General features: G+C 38.8%; 2 protein-coding genes and 3 non-coding genes across 10 annotated transcripts in view; 4 read left to right on the top strand and 1 right to left on the bottom strand.

Annotated features, from left to right (window-relative positions):
- The window catches only part of LOC100576383 (mannosyl-oligosaccharide 1,2-alpha-mannosidase IA), a 477,580-nt gene that overhangs the window by 163,249 nt on the left and 286,832 nt on the right, over positions 1 to 27,499 (top strand). The window lies entirely within an intron of this gene.
- TRNAD-GUC lies at positions 10,044 to 10,115 on the top strand. Its single transcript has one exon. It is a non-coding gene; the product is annotated as a tRNA-Asp (tRNA).
- Positions 16,383 to 16,456, top strand: TRNAI-AAU. Its single transcript has one exon. It is a non-coding gene; the product is annotated as a tRNA-Ile (tRNA).
- Positions 17,228 to 17,299, bottom strand: TRNAE-UUC. Its single transcript has one exon. It is a non-coding gene; the product is annotated as a tRNA-Glu (tRNA).
- On the top strand, positions 20,943 to 22,653 carry LOC102655153 (facilitated trehalose transporter Tret1-like). The gene has a single exon (XM_006562333.3). It carries the CDS (start codon positions 21,211 to 21,213, stop codon positions 22,633 to 22,635), a length of 1,425 nt encoding a protein of 474 aa, XP_006562396.1. The 5' UTR covers positions 20,943 to 21,210; the 3' UTR covers positions 22,636 to 22,653.

Below are 27,499 nucleotides of genomic sequence, written 5' to 3'. Positions count from 1 at the left end.
AATATCGAAAACGTGTTTAAGAAAACGTGTTTGCAAAATATCCGAAAAAAGAAAGGAAGGAAGGAAGGGAGAAAGAAACGAGGCAAGAAACGCGGCGAACAAGGGACTCACGAAGACTCTCGCCTCATTAAAATCCTCGTCAATATTTATACAACTTCCTCCTTCGTAATTTCACCGTCTCCTCCACCATTGGCCACGATGTCCGCTCGAAAGAACGTCTAATGACCGATCCGTGCACCGTGGCCGATCACACGTGAAATATCGTCGCCAATAAAGGTCCCGGTTATTATTTATGGCGGTCGAACGAATCCTCGGGACGCAAGCTGCGCGACACTGCGGCTAATGTCGGTTCTCCGTGTCGCGCGACAGAATTAAAATGGCCGCGTGCGGCGTGCACAATCGTTTTTTAACCCGTGCAGCTGATCCACCGTGGCCGTTCAATTCAGTTTACATTGGGGGCGACGCGAATAATACGCGATGCAAATCGAAACTTGAGAGAGGAGGAGGGGGAGAGAGAGAGGAAGGGCTGCTCTATACACCTTGCGTTTCTCGATCGTCCTCCTCGATCGGTAATGCAAGAACCGAATCGTCCACCCGAAATCGCGTCATCCGATTGCGTGAAATTTGATTTTAACGCTAGAAATATACCGACCCATTATGTGTACCTTAACGCGATCTATTTCTCTCTCTTTTTTTTTTTTTTTTTTCTTTTTTTTAAGTAAAGGTATATAAATGCGTTTTGTAATTTTGTATCGCGTAGCAATTGTGATCTAAGAAAAAATAAGAGTATGTCGAAAGTACGCTCGTTTCGTATGCAATTTCTTCTATTCGTCGTTCGATAATTATTGTATTCATGATTGGTAAGAGGATAAAGTTGAAATTGGGGACACGTTTAAATATTAATTTCGCGTATAATGTGTCCGTTTTTCCATTGGAAGGATATGTACAAGCGATAAGTGAGTGGACATCGTGTTCACCATTCTCTTCTCGATAATGGACGATTTAATAGCTAGGTGAAATTTAACTTGATTCTTTCGCTTCTTCTCTGTCTTAGAACTAAATCCTCCAAAACTCAGCCGAGTGCATTTTTCTTTTTGGATTGATCGAAAATATTTTCAATGCTCTTCTTTCATTTCCAAGTTAATACGAAATACTTTACATCTCGATCGATCTCTCTCACGCTCTAAACAATTTTTTCGTGATATTTAAGGATTCTCGTGAAACATGCAGGGATAAAATACAAAATTTCAAAATGGATCATGACCGTTCGTCAATTATTCAATTAATCGAGAATCCGTGAATTAAATTTATCCCGTTTTGAATTTCACAGCGCTCGAAAACGATTATTTCCATAATTGTTCGTTCGGTTATAATTATTATTGGTTATTATTGTCAATTCTCACGTTTTTATCCTCCCCCTCTCTTCCTCCCTTTCCTCACACGCGTAAATCGTTGGCCTATTATTTTAACGTGCTCGTATTCCGAGATAATAATTCAGGGGCTTCACCGAGCTCCACGGAAATCTTGTGCAAAGCTCCTTAATTAATTTCGAAAGTAACTTCGTTAAAATATAATGAACACCGATCACGTTAAATACGGCGCGAATGAATGTTCGCCTAATCGGAGGTATTTATCATCCGAGGGAAACATTTTGTGCCCGAGACGAGCATCAAATAATGGAAATAATTAATCAATCGACCGAACACTCGGTGTATCGATTCACACGTGCTTTCAATCTCGTCGCCGGAACGAAACGGATATTTCTCTTCGATCGTTTTTTATGGATTATCGAGTTGTTATATCATGCTCGCTTGAAAAGGAAACTTTTTTACCAATCGAAATTAATATCTTTTCTCTCTCTCTCTCTCTGTCTCTTTTTATGTTACTTATAAATTCAAACTGCCATTACTTTGAGCTGTAAGAAAGATTTAAAAGAAGGCATACTTTCCTGAAAGGAAAAATTATACAAATTTCCATAGTTCCATGCAAATTTTTACGACTTCAAAAGTCGTAAATGTTTTTTTTTTAGAAATTCGTACATTTCCAACTCTTCGATAAATATTTTATTGCCTGTTATTAACATTTCAATCGCTCGACCCCATTCCCAGACTTGACAACAATCCTAAAAAAAAAAAACGCAGATTTACCAATCTCTTGACACCTCCGTACTAAGGATCATAAGATTATAAAGTCTACAATCTCATCCGTGTTAATCCACTCTCGTTAAACTCATCTCATTTCATCCATCCGTAAATTTACTACTTGCTTAAAACTTGAAGAATCGTTCAACAATTAAACTTTGGTCCATTCGACGTCACCAGGATCCGTAAGATTGTTATACAAATTTATTCCACGCCTGGTTAAAGCAATCTACTCGAGATTGATAAATCTGCGTAACTCTGATTGAACGCTCGCGATTGAACTGGTACCGAAATGGCGGACGCGAAGGCACGCGAGGCGAAATTCACGCGTGTCGTAAATCATCGTCAGTCGATCGTCCGCTGCGTGCGCAGTGTCGTCGACGCGGGTATCCGTTCCCACGCGTTTCGTTTCCCCTGGATTGGAACGTACGCCCACGCCAATGCGGCCACGTTTACGCCGGCATAAAATTCGCCCGGGGAACGACAGCTGTCTTCTCGTCCGACTGCGTGATGAAACAAGATTTGTCTTCCGAGACGCGGAGACTGAGGGAGGAATCTCTGGGAGGCCGAGACGATTGTGCGAGGAACGCATTCGAGGAATCGCGAATTTTTTATTTATTTATTCATTTTTTTCTCTCTCTTCTTTTAATTAAATCCACTTTCAAGAGTTCTCTATAATAACTCGTGATACGATATCGCGAAATCTTCAAGGATCTTCGACACATCCATTTTCCAAGAAAGAAACAATTTAAAGGAACGAGAGTCCGAGAATTTTCTTTTTTTCTTTTTTCTCTCTCTCTCTCTTTTCTTTCCTCGAGTAAAGGCAAAAGCAGCGTAAATAACGCGAGAACGATGATCACGATAACGGTTTGCCGAGGGTAAGGGCGGTTTTTATCGGCGGCAAATGAAACGGGCCGCCACATGCCGGCATCGCGACGCGACGAATGCCGAGTTCTGCCAAGGTTTACGGGACGTAAACGGCGCGTAACTCACTATTACCCATCGCTAAACCGACGCCAACCAACGTTACACGCCGAGACAATAATTTATCCCAGGTATTTGGGATTCTTTCCCCGATATTCTTTCCCTCTTTCCCTCCTCGTTGATCCCGCGGTTTCTCGATCTCGAAAGGGGAAGAAGCTCGCTTGCAATCATTTTATAACGACCTTTTACAACGAAAAAGTAATTCATGATGGCGAGTCGACGTATTGAGTATCATTAAGAAGATTTTTTTTAAGAGAAGGTTTGAAGAAAAGAAGGATTGTGAATCGAAAGATCGATTTGTTGAAATTAATGCAAAGAGAGAAATGATTAAAATTGTGGACTTAAATAAAAGCAATTAAAATTAAAAGAAATTGTAGATATATTTTACGTCCTCGATGAAATTAGAAGACTTTGAGGGAAATTTATACAAGGAGAGACATTTGGTTAGAGTCAAAGTTTTCCTGCGATGCGTCACTTCTAGATGAGGTAGGATTTATGGTTGTGACAGTCGAGAGAGTTCTTGGGTGACTAAATTCACCCTTGGGTGCTCTGTTTCAGGAACATTAAGGAGTTTTTAAGGAACTTGATCTAAATCGACCCAGTGAAATCCAGTATTTAGCAATGAAATAACGTTGGAAAAATTTTCCATTCATCGAAGAGGGAGTGAAATAAAATTTGGATCACGGAATGAACATTTTCTTTTTGCTTCGATAAATTGGTACACTCACAAAGGAGGGAAAATCGACTTAATGCCTGTCAAAATTTACACCTCTGTCAACCGATTACCATTCAAGAATTATGCGATAGTCAGCCGAACAAGTCGCCCCTTGTTACTGTCAGCTCGTAAATTGCACCGAACGAATTGCACTGTTCGCTGTAGCCGCGAACCATTGCCAGTTAATTTCTCATGTGAACCAGCAGAATGCTAGATCCGAACCGAGGCCAAGTCCTCGAGACAAATGGATTTATCGTTGATCGATATCAACGAACGACGTTCGAACTTTGCCTTCTTCCATTAATAAAATCCTGCGTTTAATTTTCATTCCGATATTTTTCGATATTTTCGTTGAGAAATATATAATGATCGTTCAAAGGCCAAGCGGGGAAGTAGAGCCAAATTCAAACGAGTTTCTCGACGAACGAAATGAATTTAGAAGGAAAGGGAAGGAAAGAAAGGAAAAAAATTGTACAAAAGGTAAAAGGGGAGAGAGATTTATTTTCGCGGTATAAATCTTATCGATCCATCGATACATCGACGATGCACACGATACCAGGCTATGGGAATGCAACAAGATATTGCTCATAACGATGTTATTCACCGCTATCGGATAGAAAGTAGAAATGATACATACCACTGTCACGACCGATAACATCTCTAGCCAAACATACACATTCCAATTTCTGTTTCAATCTATTTAATCTGCCGATAGTTATCACGTTTCACCGGCATTTATAAAAATTTCACCATACTCTACTCGTTAAACAATTTCTAGACACGAAATATTCACGGTTCCTTGTTTCGATAACCGCCATTCTAGAAAAGCATCTATATTTTGTTATAATTGCATGTTGATTGAAATTTCGACGAACGAAAGCAGAGAAAACTTGAATAGAGATCTGCTTCTTTAGACCTCGTCCCAATTTTATTTTCAGATTGATTTATTTTAAAATAATTTGCTTTTAATTCCGTCAATTCAATACGTATTATATAAATTGAAGCAAAATAATTGGCGATCTCTCGTTACAAATATCTTGAAAAATGAAAGAACAAATTGAATCTGCATGGAGCGGCATCATTGTCAAAACTAGTAACATGGAACACGCATAGCTGGTCCCTCGCATTTCATTCGATGAAATGACCGTGTTGCTGAATCTGATCCCACACGCGTAATCATTTGCAAATAGTTTCAACCCCGCAAACTTATCAGCTGTCAGTCGATTTGACTTTGTAACGCGGTTGGATAGATGCGCGTACGTGCACGTCGCTTTTAATACGACGTGTCCATTTTATTTGGACGAGTACATCCTGCCTTTTACGTTACAATTCGTTTTTCTTTTACAATAAAATATTTTCTATAAAAAAAAAAAAATCAGAACCATTAATGATGTAATTTATGAAAATATGAGAAACGAAGAATTCTGCGATTTTCTGCAAATATCCAAGAAAACTTCGACGAGGAGACTTCGATATCTAATTGAAAGCGAAAAATTGTAAATTCTGGAACGGGGTTGAATTGGATGCATATTGAGATTTTCTCAGGCTGAAGAAGAAAATACGGAGTCGAGCGAAACTCAATAGCTGGTATTAAACAAGTATCGAAACACTCTGATTCAATATATATATTCTATTATGCGTGAACGTTTTGTCAAGTTAATAAATACGTCGTTGGCGATTTCTTTACGATTTTCCGTATCAACTTGGATCGTAAAATAGAAGCAAGAAATTGCCATTTTCCAACCGGCAAATATCGAAACTGGCGACAGCTGTTAATGATTCTCCACCGTCAATGACCCTACGTTCGTTTCGTTCGGTTCGAACGAAACGGCCGCCATTGTAACGCCGCCCGTTTATATTCGCCTTGGATTTTAACGAACCGCCCCGGTGTTCACTTAGTAGACTGTTACCGTCGTAAAATAACGCGGGATATGAACGTAACGCGTGAAATACGCTGTGAATCACGCTTTATAAACATCGTTTCGCGCACGTGGTTTCAATGAAATTACATCCGCGTGTCGAAAAGCGTACCGTGTATCTGGGTAATGGTGAAAAGTGTGTTCCGCGTGAGGTGTTACGCGCTAATTTTAATGATTGATGATGGCCAAGTGTTGGAAACAAACTTTCATCGTTCGAATCTTTCTCTCGGACGGCTGATCCCTTGAAAGATTGTCGAAAGAAAAAAGAAAAAAACGTCGCGGGTAAACGCGTGTTACTAATACGCTTAATATGAATTAAACGGAGCGTTATGATACGTTACGATGATTCAACAGTGTGATGATAATGACTCTTGGTTTATCGACGAGAGCACCGCATGCTAATACGATTATTCACCTCGATATAATTTTCGGTTAAACGTGGAAGCTTCAATTTTATTCGATCGCCGTTAATAAACTTTAAATCCAGTTATCGTTAAAATAAAATTGGAAGAATTGATTGAACTGAAATTCGCGAAATTTTCGTATTTATTTGCGTATATACAAGCAAATAATTAAGATTCAACAATTGATATTAAAGATTCGTCCGCGGAGGAACGCAAATATTGAAACAGTTTTCAGAATCATACGATGTGACAACGGTATTTGGGGCACGTTTGAATAATGTAGCGTTCCCGACACCGGCCGGATAACGTCTCCCCATAAATTATGTCCTTTTATCGATAACGCGGAAAAATGTAACGCGGATGAAATCGAACGGAATAAAAGTTGGAAAGTTAAATAAAAGAAGAGGAGAAAGAATATTGGGAATCATCTTTTCAAACGTGTTGTTGTGTGTCGTGGAAAGTCGTATTTCAGTCTCTCTCCCCTCCCCCCTCCCCGCTGGAACAAACAAACGGGGCTATAGAAATACGGCAGGCAACCTCTGGCGTAGAGGTTTTCTCTGGCGAAAAAATAACCATCTCTCCGTGCCATCCTGGATGGGGAGAGGGAAGACACCGCAGAATAGAGACCTCATTGACGAAACTATGCGGAAACCATTCGGCTCCATTTGTTTTTCTTGCGGGTTTTTCAAAGGGCCTTTGAAATGTGGAATGAAGTACGTTATAAATCTTCCGTTTTACAAAGGGCTCGATTGTTATGTTTTGTCTACGAAGCGGATTCAAGAATTAATTAACAAATATCGAATTTCGTCATATCGAGTATTCCGCGCTTTCAAAAATTCTAAAGGGGGGAAGGAAAAAGTTATATAAGAAAATAATCACCTCAACGTTAATCGTTCGTCTCGTTTCAATCGACATTACTACAATTCGCTCGTATTTGCATAATTTTACGAGATCGACGAAATTGGCCACGATATTCGTTCGGGAAAAAAAAATCTGTCCGTCCAACATCGACTCCTCGATCAACGGGTTAACAATGGGTTACACCCGTTTTCACCCCCGCGAATGATCGGGGCTCTCGCCCCTCGTCCCTCCAGCGTTTGGGACGAGCATCGGTGCGTATAAATCCGGGGGCGCGGCGAGATCGAGGAAGAAGGATGGCGGTGGAGAACGGCCGTCCAAACGGATATTTATCTCTGGCGTAATTTATACGCGTCATTTTCGGATTCGTCGTACCGAATTCGATGCGTCCGCTTTGAGATTTAAGCGGGGCCCGCGCTGCCCCGTATACAACTCAAAAGCTGAATTTATTGACTGGCGGGGCCGATAAATTGTTTCGTGGGTCCGTGGCGGGGCGATGTGGCAGACGTTATTGAGCCATTAAATCGTGATTACCCGCGTGTTATTGGGCGCGGTGACACGGGGACGGGAGACGTTTCTTTCTTGCCCCCCTTGCACGGTTCCCCGCTTCACGTTTCACGTCCATCGCGACTTCTGTCGGCTGCTCCTCTTCTCTTTTCTTATTCTTTTTTTTTTTTTTCAATTTCTTTAGGAATTTTTCTATAGAGAGAGCCTGTTTTTCTCTTCTTATTATCCTACGCTTCTATTTCGATGGCGCATTTGTTTAATTGGAAGAATCTTGGAGGATGTTCAATTGAAATTCTTATTTAATAGATATTTTTTAGTATTTGAAGAATACAAGAATGGTGAATGATATTTCCTTTGGTTGAGTGTTATTATTTCGAATACGTAGAATCGTGATTTCATCAATTGTATCTTTAAGAAATTATTTACATACATTGAAATATTGATACATTGTTCCGCGAAATGTTTTGATAATAAGAGATCCTCGATCGAAATATATTTGCTTTGTCGAAAATTCATTTTAAGTCAAAGTATCGTTCCACGTTGGTTTACGAAAGGATATATCGATCTTTTGATTCAATTCAATCATTAATTTTTTCATCTCTTTGCCATTATTATCTACTTGACAGATAAAATTAATTTAGAGAAAGCGAGCATTATAGAATATTATTTCAAGTTTAGAATTCCATTACTCGAAAATTATCATAAAAATTAAATATTAACATTTCGGAATCGTATATTTATTTACTATACACATTATTAAAATTAGCTTTTGTCGATTATAAATATTATATTAGAAAAATATGATCTATCGTTGAAACAAAAGCGCAGCTCGACTCTGCAATTACGATATAATCGTAAAATCGGTTACTGCAATTTTATGTCTTGTAACAAGCGAAATGCATCAATCTGAAAAGCTGATTTCAGCGACGAGGGTAATTGGCTCCTGAATATTGTAGCAATTTCCCGCCGGAATTCGCGTAAAACATTGCCCGTAATAATTAAACGTAATTTAACAGGGTGAAAAGGGACATTAACTTTCATCAAAATTTTTCATCGCGTCTCGTCGTGTACTCGTTCCACCCGTGGAAAAAGTTTCATCGATGAATGATCACGGAGGGGGCTCGTTTGTCACCTTGTACATAAAATATCCAAGCTTGATTTATGTTGCACGATCGGTGAAAAGATTACACGCCTCGTATCAGCTCTAAACACTATTACAAATCGTAAAAATTGATTATCAGCCGCTCTCAGTTGTATTAATCACCCGTTACGTGCCCCCATTTTAATGCACATTAATGCCGTTTTATCAATTAATCTCGGATCTGAATAACCCCCATTATTTATTTCCTCAACGTTTCCAGTTCTTCCAACAATAGCCATACCCGCCTTCTAATACATTTTGATGAATGTATTTGATATTTTAATAAATCTGTCACGCTGCTCGCGTGATTATTGTAATGTGATTAATTGTAATCGCGTTATTATTTAATAATATATGTATTTTTCTCTTTTCACGTCGCATTAATCGTCCATTCCGATTGCACACAGAAGACGATCAAGAATCGAACGGTATCTCTGATATTAAAATTAAAATTTTCCTTTTGATTCTTACAAATTTTTCAATCCAATCGTACTACGTGCCATAGAAGATTCCAAACATTTTAATCCAATTTGATTCGCTAAAGATAAGTTGGTATTCGAAGGGAGGGAAAAAAAACAATAAAATAAGAATAAAAGAATAGGGCAAAAAAAAAAAACAACAAAGGAGGAAAAAAAGAAGAAGTGGAAAGGGTTGAATGGGGAATTTGCAGCGGCGTGCGTGTCGACAATAGCTAAGGGGCATAATTGCAGTCTAAATATGCATGTTGGATGCGGCTATCGGGGTTGACTGTTCCATATTCAGCGATTAAGTGTGATGTACGAGTTTTGAGTGTCGCGGCATATCAAACAGGCGTAATCGTACATGTAGTAATCCCTCGCCAGCTGTCTCCCTTCTATTCGATGCTTCCACCCCTCCGCATGATAAATTCCGCGCAATTAACTAAGCCGTGCACGACGCCGATGGAACGTACGTATCGCGAATGTTAAATGAACAATGCGATTCCTCGTCGACCTCGATCTCTCTGACATTTTATATTCGCGTTTATATTCGCTTGTCTATGCCCCATGTTTTTGTCCCCGCTTCGATTTCGTTTTTACGTTATCTCTTTTGCATGATTTTCGCCTTTTCTTCGCCGTTCGAAGAAACAGGAAAATCTATATACGAGAGAGATTTTGTTTTAGAAAATTTTCACACTTTTTTATACTTTGGACGAATATTTTTATTTTTTATTTAATGGGATAGGTTAAAAAAATAATGGTTTCCCTTTATATATTTCGTATATTTCGTTTTATAATTGTGTAATTAATTTGTTTGTTATTTTTTAAGTTTGTTAATTTTAGAAATTTTACAAAATTTTATAGCACAGTTTCGTGTAACCTTATGTTTACATATAAAAACGTGTGAGGCAAGGATTCCTCGATAGTATAGTGGTCAGTATCCCCGCCTGTCACGCGGGAGACCGGGGTTCGATTCCCCGTCGGGGAGATCATTATTTTTTTTTTTTCCTTCTTTTTATTTTAAAATTATAAATTTTCACACGGATATTTACGAAATAATCAAAGCCAGAAACAAGAAAAAATTTGTCTCAACGTTATCACGTAGATGATTTTCCATGTTATAAATTCGTGTACCGTACAATTAGAAAACGCGCGTATAATCGTAATAAAGCGTAAATAGCAATTTGTCTGAAATTATTTCATTTCTTGGACGCGAAATAAAGGAAGAACATTTCTCCACTTCGTCCGACCCTTTAACGACGCCGTTTCCTCTCGCGTTGCTCGCCGCTCGCCAAATAAAAAACAATGCACGCACCGAGAATAATCAACAACCGGCCGGTTCCACGTCGTAAAATTCGAAATTGGATCGCATGTCCCGCCGCGAAAATTCTCGCATCGAACGACAACTCTTCACGGAACAAGCGTTCGTTAACAACCGTCTCCGGCTCCCACTCCCGGTGTCCACGTGTATCAACCCGGTAAATTACTATAATTACACGTTGCTCCTATTACAATCCACCGACAACGTATCTGCTTACGAGAGGAAGGCCCTCTTCCCCCCTCCTCCTCCTCCCCCCTTATAGGCCTCGTAGATAATAACGATCGTGTCGTAGAAGGGAGCGGCCCCGAATGCGTGTCGAAGCCCCTCGTGAAGGAGGAAGAGCATAATTAGCCCTTGTGTAATTGCACCCATAAGGATCCCTCTTCTCGAGAAAACGGAACCGCAATATCGTTCCTTCCTTCCTTCCTTCCTTCTTCCCTCCCTCCCTCCCTCCGTTTGTCCTTCTCCCTCTCGAGTACCACGTATGTACCACGTCTCGATCGTGTTTACCCGTAATAAGGCCTTAATCGGGGCTAGATTTAGTGGCGCGCGGCCTTTTTTTTGAATTACACCCTCGTTGCACGCAACGATCGGTCCTCCTTTTCCCCCTCCTCCCCCTCGCGGTGTCCATTATCCACGCCCCTTTCGAAGAGGAGACGCGAGACCGAGGGACACCTCGTGAATCCGGCTTAATTTCGGCCGCCTCCGGCGATCATTTCGCCCAATAAATCTCGTTTACCGGGGAAGAGAGTCTTGTTGGCAACAACGCGGTCGCAATTTGCGGTATTTTCGGGGCTAACTGGCCGGGGCGGGATTGACTTTTTCGAGTGGGCTCGCCACCACCATCGGAAATTCACTTACACCGGACGCAAAATATCGGGGATTCGATTCCTTCCGGATATTTTATGACACCGATCTTCTCGCGCCGTTTTTACATTTATTTTTATTAATCGTATTGTGAAAGAAGACCGGCCTGCTGGTATATATACATATGGATCTTAATGTGTACGTGTTTTTGTGCTTGTTTAAAAAAAAAAGAATGAATCAATCGTTTTTGTACATGCAAATTACTTATTTCTATTTATCTTTGTTTAATTATTCTATAAATTCAAATTGGTCTATTTTCTAAGCGAGTAAATTATTTATTTAATAAAAAATGTTACAGGATTCTTCGTGGTTATTCTTGATTGAAATTCAATAATAGATTTATGTATAATTTTACATGACAAATTATGAATCTTAACATTTCCAAATGTGTAATTTTAACAACCCGTATTGGCCGATTCAATGTGCCATTCTGCTGGCTTGGTAGTTAGTTGCAGGAATACTATGGCGAACAAAGTTGGAGAATTGTTCCGCTTCATGAAACGTGGTCGCTTAATAGTTAGAGGCCGTCCCGTTGAAAGGTTATCATAGTGACCCAGTTGGCTCGAACAAACGAACGAACGGACCGTATTTAAAGATAAGGATCCGCATTTTATAGTTGAACGCTCGTAAATATAAAAAACGATGGATATTTTGATGCGTTGAATAGAATGCGTCACGTCGTAACCAAAAGATTTCTAGTAGCACTGATGTTAATGTTAATGTCAACATTAATATAATAATATAATTTATCTTGAATAAGAATTTTAAAAATTTAATTGGAACGATTCCCATTTGTTCCATCACCCGAATATCTCGCGTTATTTCTCTGCTACAAACCCGATAATTTCATCCCGCTTCGATATCGTAGCCAAGTAATTAACCGTCGTCCGAAATAAAACACAATGTGTAAAATAATCTTCGTTATAACAATATTAAATTGCTCTCGAAATCTTTCCTTTCTCCATTAATATTTACCTTGTATACGGGCTCTGTAATTTTCGTGGTCGATCTTGCACAATTTTGCGCGAAATAAGGATAACCCGTTTCTTTATTGGCACTGTATGCAGGATGTTCGAATGAAAAAGAAAAAAGAAAAATTAAGGAACGATTCTTGAGGCTGAAATAAATTTAACACAAGTGACGTACAAAAATATTTATACAGATTATCCAGAATATATCGTATTATGCAAAGCAAATGTTAAATTACATCCTTATATACTTTATATCAATAACAAAATTGTATTCACACAGATATCACAAATAAAACTTTAATTTTTCATATGGAAAAACGCGAAAAGAGAGTAGAAATTTTGTTATCAAAATCTACTCAGAAAGTAGAGGAGACAATGCCATTGAAATTCCTTTTTGTTTTATTGCGATATCTCAATTGGTTCCCGAGATATAAAGATTCAAAGTGTCCATAACGCTAGAGACTTTATGAATGGGTCCGCGACTCCGTGACCTACATTTTTTCCTGGAAATGCGTACTACATCCTTCCAGGAATCGCGTACTACGTTTTTCTAGGAATCGTGTCTGGGATTTTGGGGTAGGTTAGTGAGAGGAGGTGCGAGCGAGAGATCCGAGTAAGAGAGAAGGACAAGAGTAATAAACGATTAAAAATTACCTTTGTCTTTGCACGACGATATCTCGGGAACCGGAAGTCGTATTGAGATAAATGAAAGAGCATTTTAAAGAGGAAGATCCTGCGCTTCTAACGATCGTTAATTCGTTGACCGGAAGTTAGTATCTTCGGAATTATAACCGTTCAAAGTTTTCGTAATTTTAATAAGATTTAATCAAGTTTAAGGTAAACGATTAAAAATTATGCTTTTCTTTAAACGACGATATCTCGGGAACCGGAAATCGTATCGAGATGAATGAGGAAGCATTTTAAAGAGGAAGATCTTGCGCTTCTAACGATCCTTCATTCGTTGATAAGAAGTCATTATCTTCGGAGTTACAGCGGTTCAAAGTTTTTCTAATTTTTATACGCTCTTAATCGAGTTTTAAAGTAACATTACGTGACAATCGCCCGTGTTCAGGAATATTTTAAACAATTTTTAATAATTAGAACTCCAGAATCAATCCTTAATTTCTCTTTCTATGCATTCCATTCGTACATTCTGGATGAATGAACTTGAATGATGCTTAACGACAGTGGCAACATTGTCCGCGACGAAGGAATTCGAAGCAAGATCTTCGCTTCCCGCCATTATTTCTTGCTGTCTCTTCCGCTCTTTTCGCTCTCCCCCTTATCGCGGCCGTTTCACCTCGCCTATTATGGCGAACCAGTGTTATTGCCTTCTTATTAAGGAAATAATTGCGATGTTTTATGATCGCATTCCCGATCAATTATCCAAAGAAATGGAGCAAAACGAATAGGGGTTCCCGCGAAAGTTGTTAACGAGCCTGGTTGATCGTCGTGCAAAATCGAGACCCACGGTACCCGATTTCCTGCTTGGTAGCAGGATTTTTGATACGACTTCTTGGTAAATGGATTACCTGGATGTTCAAGATTAATGGGATGTACGAGATTTCCTTTTCGAGTTCATTTTACTCGAAATTTTTAATAAGAGATTTTAATATTCGGTATTAAAAATTTAAAATTTCTTTGATTTCTTTATTTTTTTGGCACAATTTTTTGAATTCGAAGAAAGGAATCCCATACATATAAATTCGCGAAATTAAAGAAAAGGAATGAAGTTTGATAAATTTTAAAAGTTATAATATATCATATAAAAATCTGAAGACCTTTTTCTAATATTTCTAACGAAATACTAATAATATCGAAAAACTTTTACGCGTATTTACGTGTACAGCTTTAGAACAATTCCAATACACGAGCATTCTTCCAATAATCCACCTATTCCCCGAAATTCCGACGAAACGGCGGATCCTCTAATTATTTTAGAGAGAAGAAAGATCCGCGATTGCCGACAAGAAAAAGAAGAGATTGGAGCAGGGGCCATTAGCGAAAGGAAGGTGGTGGTGGTCGCGAGCGAAAAATTTGTCTCACGGTCGTGGCGCTAATTCCCGGTCGTGCACGCGTCTTAGAGCTTAAGTGGACGCGAGGGACGGCCAGGGAAAAGGTGAAGTGTTGCCACCCAAGTAGAAACTTCCATCCGTTGATTGTTCCACGGTCTCTCGCCGGTAGTGTTGTATATAACCTCGTGAAGGTTGCACGACGATGCACCCGTGCCTCTTTCTCTTCGATCGACCAGGCCATATGCGAATCGAAACGAGCCGTGAAAGAAAGAGAGGAACGGTCGTTAATTATCCCATTCCTGGTTGCCTGTTCTCGAACCCCGCTGTTCGTTCACAGTCGACCGTGACAATGGCCAGGAAGATCGACCCGTTGACTTCTATCGACTTTTTAGAGAGTTTCGTGAGAATTGGTGGTTGAAGATAAATTCTTCTCTAAAGATTTTGAATTCGTTTCGAGATAGATGGAATGAAAATATCTGAGTTACTCCATTCTTTTTTCTTTTTGCAATTTTTGGAAGTTTGGAATTTGGGACAGAGAGAAGGAATAAACAGAAGATATTTCTTTCTTGATATACAATATCTTTTTGAAGAAGTTATTATTATTATTATAACTAATACATTTGTTTTTTTTTCAGGTGAGTGATTATAAATACGAACTGCAGCAGCTTCGTAGCCAGCACTTTCCATCATTTGTAAGTAAATTACGGAACCAATAACTTGAATCTCAGACTAGTGACTAGTTTTTTCCAAATTTTTCAAAAAGTATTGTATCTATCTATTATTAAATTTTACGTGGTTTCTTAAAACTTCGTATGTATATTGCCATTCTTAAGAGTTCAAAGGATCGTTGGGCAACAGATTGGCCAACCTTTCTCGAAAAGAAAAGTTTGGCAACGTCGTGTAAGGTCGTGCGAGACACCTGCAACAGCTTAATACTTTATAGCGACCCCTTTGGACTTACTCGTCGGCGATATTTTTTCGAGGGTGTGGGTCGAAGAGCGCCGAGGGCGAGGCGCGATAAAGGGTAGTTGTTCGAGTTCGTTAGAACGGCGAGAATAAAAGGAGAGCGGAGGCGAGATAGGAAGAAAACAGGGCAATTATTCGAGGTGGGACAGGAACATTTTTATTAAAGTTTCTTATCGGCCAACCGCGTGATGTATAACGTCACGCTGCTCGAAGCGGTTCCCGCGCGAACACGATGGCCATTTCCTCGCGTGTTAGAAGAAACGTATCCGCGTTTTCGATCTTTTCGGTTATTTGTCATTTACTTTGTAGGGTTATTTGAAGATTTAAAAATTTTTCGAAAGTTTTTTATTTTTTTTTTTTTTTACCATGTCTCGAGATGTTCGACGATTGGATTCTATTTTCGTTAGATTTTCCTTGTTATAGAGAGAGAGAGAGAGATGCTTGGAAGGTGTAATTTTACGATGTTTACTCGAGAAGGGTTGCGATGATGGTTTTGTGTTACCTTTTATTATCCTTATTTGCTGCTCGTGTTGATTTTACATGTTACAATAGATGTAAAGGGGTAAGTTGATCTTCGTTCCTTTATTATTTTGTTATACTTCGATTCTTTACTTTTTTGAGAGATAGAGAAAAGTATTTTTCTAAACAAAGATTGTAAAATATTAAGGGAAAAAGTCGTTTTGCACGATATATGCTTTAAATTCTGATATTTCTATTTTTTGTGTTGCACATGCATATATGTAATTAATATCGAAAGTTATTGTAGAATGTATAGTGTATATAAATATCGTTGTGAGGTAAAAAAAATTTGATAGTAAAATTGATGAAAAGTTCGAGGAAAAATAATGGAGAAATCTGTTTCATAATATCATACATGTTAGAAATTCCAAATATTTAATATACATTTTCCGAATATTGATTAATTAAGTAATATTGTATAGATCACATTTTTATTGGATATATATCGTATTCTATAATTTGATATATTAAAATTTCCGATATTATTAAATATATTAATATATATTAATTTTTATTTTAAATCGATAATAAATACATATTGCAAATACAAGTATTTAACTGGCGAAATTCGAATGTAAAACAAGTTCTATCGTAATGGCCCATTAGCTCAGTTGGTTAGAGCGTCGTGCTAATAACGCGAAGGTCGCGGGTTCGATCCCCCCATGGGCCAGATTTCTTTTTTTTTCTTTCCATTTAACATAAAAGAATCATTAATCGTTATAATTACTCTTTTCAACGTAGTTACCTCTCCCTCCCTCCTTTTTTTCTTGTTTTTCTATCGTTACGTGCACGAAATACAAATTCGAAAAGTTCTTCCTATAGTTAACGCTGTGCGGAAACTTTGCGGTGAATACGTGCTCGTTGGCGAGGAGGTGCGAACCTGGGAAAGGAATTTGAGTTTTAGACAAGTACAAAGAAACTTCCGGAACGACGTTCGTGTGTCTAATTGAGTAACTTTTCTTCGTTCGACGTTGCTTGTTTCGGGGTGAACTGAAATAGAAGTATTTTCGAGCGATCCCGAAAGAGGGAGACATCGTTTTCGTAACAGGAAAAAGTTTTTTCGTTTAACTGGACTAACGTTTCATTTATTTACTTCGTGTGTTTTAGGTGTACATAGTTTCAATGATACCACAAGTTTCCGCAAAGTTTCGTTTAATACCATAAACCCCTATACCGTATTACATTCAATTTATCCCTCTGAAAATAATTATTTTTAATTAAAAAATAAATATAACGATATTGATTCATGAAATTGTAAATATTATATTGAAAAGAAGAAAGTGTTTAATATTGAAGTAAAAAGAGATCGAATGTAGGATTATATTTAAAATTATTTTTATATTTAAACAAATTCAATTTAATCAAACAATATTCGTAAAATAATAAATAAAATGGAATGTAAATTTACATTGTAAAAAAATCGCGAAAGAAAAAAAAGGAATTCCGGTACCGGGAATCGAACCCGAGCCTCCTGGGTGAAAGCCAGGTATCCTAGCCACTAGACCATACCGGATTCACGGAATGTATACTTTACGCTATACTCTTCATCTGCCGAGAACTATAAAATAAACCATTCTTTCATTTAATTTCAACGCGAACATCAAAATCACATTCCTCTTGTTAAAACGAATACATCGATTTAAAAAGAAAACCAACAAATTTAATAAAAAAAAGGAAAAAAACTATCCATACACGAAATCGATTCTATCCTCTTTATTTCCAGTATTATACACCAACAATTTCACCAGTAACGCGTGTTTTTGTATCGGGGACGCCATAAATCCAGGGCAACGATTTAAAACGCGACTGCCTCTGTCGTCGGATTTAAAAACAGTTTACGTTCCGGAAGCGTCGCGACGCTCGGTATCGGTCGTCGACAGGCCCGACCATCCCCCCTTCCCATTGGCCGATTGTTTCTGGCAACAAATAATTGATTTATTTATTTTTTCTTTTTGTCCACGTTCTCCTATTTCCTCTTCCCCTCTCCCCCCCCTTTTTTTCCAAACCATCGGAAACGTGGCGTGGCGTATCGACGTCGCGAGGAAAGGTCTGTCGGCCGGGCGGAAAGGACGCCGGACGTCGTTCCGCGAGAGATACGCGGGCGGAACAATTATCGGATATCCACGGTTGACAAATTGCACGGTCAACCGGCCACGTTTTAATGAAGCTCTATCGAGCAGTCTGCTCGCGTGTCGGATGGAAAATGAAAAACGAAACTACCCCCTCGTGCCCGATGAACTCCCGAGTTCTCTGGATCGATGAAGCGGGAGGGGGAGAGAGTGAGAGATTGCTCCGTTCTGGTCGATTCCAGCTTTACAATTGATCGTTGGAAATCGACATTGCCGTCGTTTCGTTGTAATTGATTCACTTGCGAATTGATTTTTCGACGAATAATATCGATCGTAAGTGAAATTTTCTGTGAGAGACGAAAAAGGGAATCAACAGGATGAAAAGTTTGGATTCTTTATAAATATATAATTTCTTGGAAATTAACGTTCGTTCGTTCCCTTGCTAATTATCTTACCTATTAAAGGCAACCGGTACTCGTACTGGAAAATCATCTTGAAAAATCTCGTGCCCCGGGATTCGTAGTGGGTAAATTTATATCCTCGCTTAACTAAACGTATCTCGAGAAAATCAACCAACCATTTCACCGACTCGTATTCAATAGCGTCTCACGTACCACCAAAGCGTGCCGCGTCTTCCGTAATCATCCTTCTTAAATCACCGTGCCCCGTTCGTTGCATAGATCATCCCAAGCGGTCCACGTGAGCGTACCTGATCCATTTCCCAGGCGGATTTATTGCCCGGCCAATGTATCCGCCGAGTATTGGGCCATTAAAGACGCATATTCCCGGTGTTCTCGCGACCCGGGAACGATCTTGGCAGCGTCGTTTCACCGCGGACGCCCGTGAGAAAATGTTTTTCTCATAGCCCGAGGGGGGGAGGGGGCCGATTTTATGGAAGCTGCCGGTGTGCACGACACTTCTCCCTGTCTCTCGTAAAACAATCATTTTTCCATCGGCTCGGGGCGGGCCGCGTGTTCGCAATAGGTTTGGGATATTATTACGAAAGGAGGGGGATTGCGTTATGAATTCGCGGGAATTGACGGATTTCTAACTATTTTCTTTTCGTTTCGTTTCGTTTCGTTTCGTGAATTGTAATCTAATATCTTGTTTACTTATCGAATAAATTAACGCGAATTGGCATTGTGAATTTGCATGTAATACGTGTATTTGCGGGTATATTATGTAATTGTTTTTTTTTCTATGATAATTACTAACTAATTTGAATGTTAAACTGTTATGTTATTATACAAGAGTGTTTGGAAAGAAACGTGATAATTTATTCATTAGCTCGTACGTGAATTTGCAAAGTTTTTCAGAGTGTAATAATTTCTTTTGATGTATATGGATATTAATTTTTTTTTTGTTTTCTTTTTTCTATAGAATCGAACAAAAATTGTTTGGAAAAAAGTAGACAGCATTTTAAATGCTCGAACGAATCTGTACACATTCAATATTTTCCCCATTCTCTTTCTCTCTGTGTACTTATGCGAAACGTGGCGCAGTTTATTTCGAAGACCTCGTCCCATGCGTCAATTTTACACGTTTCTGTTTTCTACCCACGCTTTTCCGTGTCGTCTTTCTTCTTTTTTCACGAGAAATATATAACGGTAAAAAGCACTCCGTTCAATCGTCGAAGTGCACAGATTTCCGCGTCAACTTTTCTTTGTGTCAGTTTTCCAAAATGTATCCCATTCGAAGGATCTTGCGAAATATAAAGAATTAAAAAACTTAGTACTCGATCTTCAGACATTTAAAAATTATTAATATTATTTAAAAATAGAACGATGATCGAATTAGAATTATTTTTGCAATATAACGTTGAATTTATATTTTGTTTCAACCGATTTTAATTTAATTTTCGATCGCTTTCTCGCGCAATAAAATTAAATAATGGTTCTTTTTAAGATATCAATAGTCTCACTTCGATTTCCCTCTACAACTTACTATTAAATAATTCTCTAATCTTTTAAAGATCTACCAGAATCAAATCTCTTCTCCACGAATATTTATACTTTGTGTAACTTTGTGTGCACTCTGTGTGTGAAAAATTTACCAGTAGCGCATACAATTCGAAACGAAATTCACCACGCGAGAAAACGACGAGCACGCAGGGATCATTGCCGCATTAAGCAGCGGCTGAGAAAGATATAAAAGCAGCTGGCAGTAGATATTAAAGGAGACGCTCCTCTGGCGAAATGCGAGCACGTCGGTCCGCGACAAAGTTTATTATTTCGCATCGGTCGAAGAAACGTAAAAAAAAAAAGAAAAAAAGAAAAAAGCAAGGGAAAGAAACTAGTTCCCTTGGCTGCGTGCACTTACTTTATTCTTTTCGAGTACACGAAGAGAGAAAGAGAGAGCCTTGCCCCTCGTCATATTCAATGTAACTCTTGTGTGTCTCTCGTAAAAGGACAACACACAGAGAGTTAAACAGAGAGACCTCTCTTTTGTCGCGGAGAACCTCGCATGGTAACGAGTCTTTCGAAGATCTTCCGCATTAAAAGGCGAGTTTCTTGGCGGAGAGATGGAAAGGAAGGAGTGAAGAGAGGCGAGGAGAGAGAGAGGAGAAGCGAAGAAGTATGCGACGGAGGCGAGGGAGGAAGGAAGAGAGAAGGGAGGGAAAGAAGTACGCAGTTGCACGGCATATTTGCCTTGCATCAAAGAGCTGGAAGGCTCCATAATGGAATTGAGAGGAATTCGCCGGGCTTCCTGTTTACCGAGCTGATTTCTTGATTTTTATTGCCCCCATCCCCTCTCCCCTCCTTCTCCCCCTCCCTCGATTGCGGGCTAGGGAATTTTAAACGGTCTTTGAGGCCTCGAGGAGGACCGAGAGCTTTGGAGTTTGGGGAATCGAATTGCAGGTTTTTTCTTTCTTTCCTTTTTTTTTTTTTTTTCTTTTTCGTACTCTTCGAGAAATCTAGAGAATAAAGATGATTAAACAGATCGTTCGAGTATCGTTTATAAATAAATAACAAATAAAGATTTATTAGAAAACCGAAGAAATTCATCGATGACGTTTTACTTTCGAATGATTTTTCCTAATTCGATTCAAGATTATGAATTCACACCGATGCAAATAATCTCTGTTTATTATATCTTCATAATATATAATCGTTCAAGGTTATTCGATTTGTGATTCCAATTGGACGATTGATCGACGATGGAAGGGGTCATATAAAATAAATGAAGAAAAAACAGGGATCTTTGAACGAACTTCTCGCCTTTTATCTCATTCCGTTATGTCACTCCGCACGGTATTAACTTCTCTGTATATCTAAGCTCGCACTAGCTCGCGCGAGAGAGTTACAATTTTACAAAGAAGCGAGGAAAGGGGGAGAAAAAGTGGAGTCCCGCGACAATGGAGAAGCACGACGGAACCGAGAGCTTGGAGGAATCGAAATTTCGCGACAGGCAATTATTGGCGGCTTTGGGCCCGTTGCTGTCCATGCTGACAGTCGGCCTGACCCTCGGCTTCAACACCGTGCAATTGATCCAATTAACAAGCGACGTGAACGAGAGCGGGACAGAGATACGGATAACGAGCGAAGGCGAGGCGCATCTGCTCTTCTCCGCCTCCAGCTTCCCGACGCTACTCGGCTGTCTGTTGTCGGCGATCCTCGTGGAGACGGTGGGCAGGAGGAGGTCCTTGATGATAATCTACCCAGTGTCCTTGATCGGATGGGCGTCGATCGGCCTCGCGAGGGATATCTCATCGATCGCGATCGGGAGGGCGATCCACGGCCTGGCAGCCGGCCTCTTCACCCCTCTCGCGCCCGTCTACATCGGCGAGATATCGGATCCAAGGTCCAGGAGCGTGTTCCTCGCCCTGATAGACGTGGCAATAGTATTTGGTCTTCTAATCGTCAACCACCTCCACGCCTATTATTTACATTGGAGGATCATCGTTCGCGTCTGCTCGGCCGTCACGTGCCTCGTCTCCCTCGCAACCCTCGCCTCTCGGGAGAGCCCCTGGTGGCTGGTGAACAGGGGTCGAGCGGAGGACGCGTTGAGCCAATGGATCTATCTTCGAGGATGGGAATCGGGGATGGACGAGTATCGTGACGCGTCGAAACGCGTCTCCAATGCGCGGAACCGGACGAGGATGAACGACAGGTTAGGATATCTGTTGTCCAAACGCTTTTTGTACCCGTTCCTCGTATCGAACGCCTCGTTCTTCGTTTATCGATTCTCTGGATTAAACTTGGTCGCCGATCAAGCCATTCCTGCCCTCGTGGAAACGTTCAAGATGGACAACGCTCGATCCGCCACTTTGATCGTGCTCGGGCTGAGATCGATCGCGAGCGTGCTCGGTTGCCACCTGATAACGAAATACGAGATGAAGACTTTGATCTTCAACTCTGGATCGGGCGTCGTGTTTTCTCTGTTCGTGTTGTGGCTCACCACCCATTTCGACTTACGCTCGTTATGGTTGAAGGATATCTCGTTGCTCGTCTATTTCGTCTCGTTGGGGATAGGTCTGTCACCTGTCCCGTGGATCCTCACCGGAGAATTGTTCTCGGGCAAGTTGAGAAGTTTCGGGATCGGCCTCGTGCTCGCCCTCTCGTATCTCTGCTACATCGTGGACACGATCGTTGCGCCGGAATTGGTGGCCGAGATCAAGGTGCAGGGAGTTTATGTAATTTACAGTCTGTTGGTGATAGTCGGGGTTGCATTCTTGGACCGCGTGTTATCCCAGGCTAGGAGGAACGATCAGACTCTGCCGAGGATAGGAGAAATGTTCGACGATGAATTCGAGGATTCTGGAAACGTTGAAATGATCTAGGAAAGAAAAGTTTTATAATTGTAAAGTTTTATAATGTAATTTAATTTCTCTTTCTCATTTTACAATTTCATCGTATAACGATCTATAAATTTTCCCTTTTTTTTTTGAATAATACATTGTAGTAATAGTTATTATTACTACATTGTTTCTTATCTGTAAATAGATATTCCATTAAATATATACGTATTGATAAATCGATAAGATTTGCTGTCGTAATCGATTGACGCAATCGATCGTTCTTAATGCTTAAACATTTAAAATGGCATCGTATATTAACGTGCATATTTAACGAACAATTTACATATATAAATATAAGTATATCTTAATATTCGTCACGTTCATCAAATTATACGATGTAATTATCGGTTATACGAAGTTGGATATAAGCTAAAATTTCTTTTATTCTATTCCTATAAAAATTAATAAATCGATAGGATATTATGAAATCGTGATTCAAAGATTCTTCAAAAATTGAAAATTTTAACAGTGCTATTACGGATAGCGGAAAATTCGGTGTTATCAGTCGTGCGATTTATAATATATATAAGGACAATCTCGGGCCAATTTCCCATGCGAGACGTGCCCAAAATGCGCACAATCTTCATGAATGCATAATGCGTGCACCACCCCTCCGATTCGAGAAAGTTTCTCGAATGGGTGGTGAAACGAGAACTAATGCTTTCTTCTCCTCGTCTTTCTATTTTCTCTCCACGAATAACGGAAACTCTTTTCCCGATATTCTTGTAATTCCTGTAATATAAAATCCTAACCAATTAAATAATATATCCTAGAATATTCAATATTCAACTCATTGATATTAATTGTAATTTAATAAGATGTCGTTAATATGTTGACGAATCGTTTTTTATATACACGAGTAATTTTTCCAAGTGGAATTTATATATTTTTCTTATATATATATTTTTTATATTATTTATATTATTTTATATATGTATATATATTTCCGCTGTGATAAAATTATCATATGGAATAAATCAATATTCGATGAACACATATTTACACTTGTAATTCTGTGTAAAAATAAATATATGCAATTTACACAGGTTTTATATCGCGTTTTCCAATTCGAATTTAAAAATGTTGTAAAAGTAAAATAAAAATTGTCGCATCGACGAGTTTATTAACTTTATTAACAACACAGTCTCTACCCGATTCGATATCAAGAATATTACTCGAAGAATTTTCCGTCAAAAATAATTTTCGTCTCTTGCGAGAATATAACGAAGAGGGATTTAGAGGCTCGTGAAGGATTCGTTCTGGCATGGTGATGGCAGCTGCGATTTAAGGGCAAATTTGTCGGCGAAATGAAAATGTAACCTCATAACTCTTCCTCCTCCTGTGAGCATACCCAGTGGTATGCATAGTCCGACCGCATCCACCGGTTTTATACACTCCATAAACATTCCACCAGATTTTCTCCTAGTACCTCGATGTGATCATTCCGCCTCTGCTCAAACACCCTGTTATCTGTCCGCGTTGTGTTGAAATCGCGTGCGTTCGTCCAATTTATTAACCGGGGAGATAGATAAATGAACCGGTCATGCGAATTTCCAATATTTTACTCGACTTTGTTTCTTTTTTTTCTTTTAATCTCTTCACTGGTCACCTTTGTGTCCAGTAATAGGGTTTAGATTATTTAATTTTATAACGTTACGAGTTAAAAAAAAATCTCTCTATCGTGTAATTTTCGTATGGATTGTTATTGAATCATCAGTCGGATCGTTTCTAATTTTAGATTCTAGGATCTTTATACGCTTCGAAATTTCGATACAATGCGCGATACAAAATAAAAATGATAATTGGATTTTATGTATGTAATTTATATTCATTTTTTTAAACTTTCGAAGAAAATAATTTTCAAGATCGAAATCGAACTCGATCGTAGATAACCAGAGGATAAATACTCGTTTCAAAATATTCGAGAGATAAATCGCGTGTTATTCGATTATGTAGGTAACAATAAACGTTCGAACACACAAAGGAAATTTTAATCCCGACCAGGTGTTCAATTGTTATGTATTCTCCGCACCGTTTCAGTCATGATTATATATTCGACATAGAGACTTGACTGTCTCTAAACATTTTCGAAAATTCATTTCATAAAATTATGAAATTATCGTCGCGAAATCGAGGCTGCAAGTAAATTTGCTCGTTGTAAAATCGTGTATCTCTCTTCTTCTATCCTTCTTCATCGCGACGGATGTTTCGTAGAGCAGATGTTTCATATGCATATGGCGTGAATGCATCTCTAACATCTCGTCTTTATTAAAATTTAAACTGTTTTTAATTGGAAAATTAATTGAAAATCTTGCGGAGAGGAGAAGGAAATTGAAAGTATTTGATTACAAAAATTATTTAATTTAAAAGAAATATTTTTACGAAATAATTAAAGTCGATAAATATTCGATTCAATTTTTGACGAATTTCTCGAATTCTCTAAAACATCAAAGAAATAATTAATTTATTATTTCATTGCTATTTTATTAATCAAAAAATCTCATTTCTTTGAGAGATAGAATTTCTTTTAAACATATGTTACATCTGAAAACAGATCTCGAGCAAAACAACATTCACGTTTCCATTTCATCGTTCGATCTTACGCGTCCAAGCCCCAAGAAAAAAAAGGAGAAAAGAAAAGAATAAAAGAAAGAATTCGCTAGAATTTCGTGGATCAGTTGTCCATTAGGAAATTTATACGATCCAGAGGGTGGTGAAAAGGTTGATTAAATCTGAGCCCCTCGGTCCAGGGGAGAAAAGTCCAAAGTCCTCTCTGATGAAATTGAAGAAACGATCCTCTCGTTGCGGCTGATCGTTGCGAAATCAAGGGGAGAAGAAAGGAGATAAAGGAAGGAAGTGTCGTATCAAGAGGAAGAAGAGGATCTTTTATCTGGATCCGCGCAGGCCTATGAAAAAAAAAAAATGTAATAGAATGGTAACAGTTCACACCCAAACTCGAAGAAAAGGGATAAAGCTCGGGCTTACCTTCGAAACACGATGGAACGTTATCCAGGAGATAAGACTCCTTTCTCCTTCGCAGATTGAATTAAATCTTTCTTCGTTTCGGTCTGGATATTCTTTCTCTTTCTCTCTCTTCTTAATTTAATTCTCCATTCATTTTTTTTTTTGTATAATTAACGTGATCTGCACGTGGTCGATGAAATTCTTCTCCTCGAATTTCCAATAATGTTTAAATATTGGCGCAATTAGATCCATGTATTTTTTAATTTTTCTCGATTTGTTTCTTTCTTGCTTGAGAATTTATTTAGAGTAAAATTATACAATTTATGATATAATTGATACGATCTTATAATCATAAACTTTCTTCTTATAATACTTAATATATAATTCTTATAATACTTATAATACTTAATACTAAACTTAAAAATAATAGAATTTGATTTATCATTTGTAAGAATTAAAAATTTTTTAATTGTTTTGTAAAAAATATACAAACATTATTTCTTCTATTTATTAAAGCAGATTCGTTAAATTCCATTTAAAATTCTTGATCTTTCACCCACTTTCATAACACAAAAATCACAAATTCATTCATCGATCCATCATATTTTTCCCTAATGATTTCAAATATCTCGTTGAATCGAACATTTTGCTCGATCGAAGAAATAAAAATTTTGAATAAAGAACTTCTTTTCCCAAGTGTTATATATAAAGCGAGTAAAATGGATGGGAAAAGGGGCGTTAACGGGGGAAATGTAGCCAGGTTTTCCCAGGTTTCTCCCGTGACGGGATCAATTCTATTTTGCCCGCTAACGAAAATGTCGTTCCCCGAGCATCAACTCCGTTTAAGCTCCCGGAAAGGTGATAAAATCAGTCGGATTTCCGGGGCTTTGTGTCTCGCGCCCTTCCTCCCCCGCTCTCCTTCGATTTTTCTCCCCCGTGGCGGCACCCTCCTCCCTCCTTCTCCCCGCAATAATTCGCAATTTTCGCGCCACCTCGCCACTCGTATCAAGTTTGGAAATAACGTTTCCCAAGTTTCCGTAAACTTGAAAATCCTCTCCTTCCTTGCCCGTTGGAAGGAACTGGCCCAACCGTTTTTCCAACCGTTCCAAACAATTTAAGACACTTTGAAGTGTAAGCTCCCTTTCCCAAGATTCGGTTTCCCTTCTTGTTTAAGTAGTTTGGCGAGAACGTATAGCTATTCCCTCGGAGTAGATTAAAATTGTAAATATAAAGTTTGCGAGATTTTTTTTCTTTATTTTAGGAAAATTAAAATTTGTTTGAGTACTTTTGAAATCAACTTGATCATCGATATTTTTTTTCAATTCTTGACGTGAGAAACTTGAAGTTTCTATTAGAATGCGTGAATAAATGTTGGTAAGTAATTTTGGAATTTTTAAGTAAAATTGATAGAAATCGATATTACACTTTATTCTTTACAGAATATTTATTTTATCAAATTTCTTTCGTACAACAGAAACAAATTATATATTCAGGCACAATTTAAAATTTTCAAAAGTTGAATCGGTATTTTCATATTATATTTTTCATATTTAATTTGAACTCCTCTTTCGTTTCTTAATCAACAGGGAAATATATCGACAAAGGCTGGCTACCAACAGATGCACCCTTTGTTCGCGTTTCACCGATGAAAATGAAAGCCGAACGACAGTCGACGCGTTTCTCGTGTTCGATTTCGAGGCATGCTTTTACCACGTTTCCGGCAATCTGGAACGGCGGGGAACGTCGTTTCCAGTTGCACGAAATTCGCCACGGCCATTTCACGATCGATCTTCGAAGACTATCCTGTTTCGGCCGTCGCTCTTCCCTTCCGCTCGCGTGATCTCGCCCAATGAAGCGCCGCATTTTCTCGGTTTCCTTTTCG

Source organism: Apis mellifera, linkage group LG4 (genome assembly GCF_003254395.2).
Source record: "Apis mellifera strain DH4 linkage group LG4, Amel_HAv3.1, whole genome shotgun sequence".
Classification (NCBI taxonomy): domain Eukaryota; kingdom Metazoa; phylum Arthropoda; class Insecta; order Hymenoptera; family Apidae; genus Apis; species Apis mellifera.
This window is presented reverse-complemented; position numbering and strand designations above follow the sequence as displayed.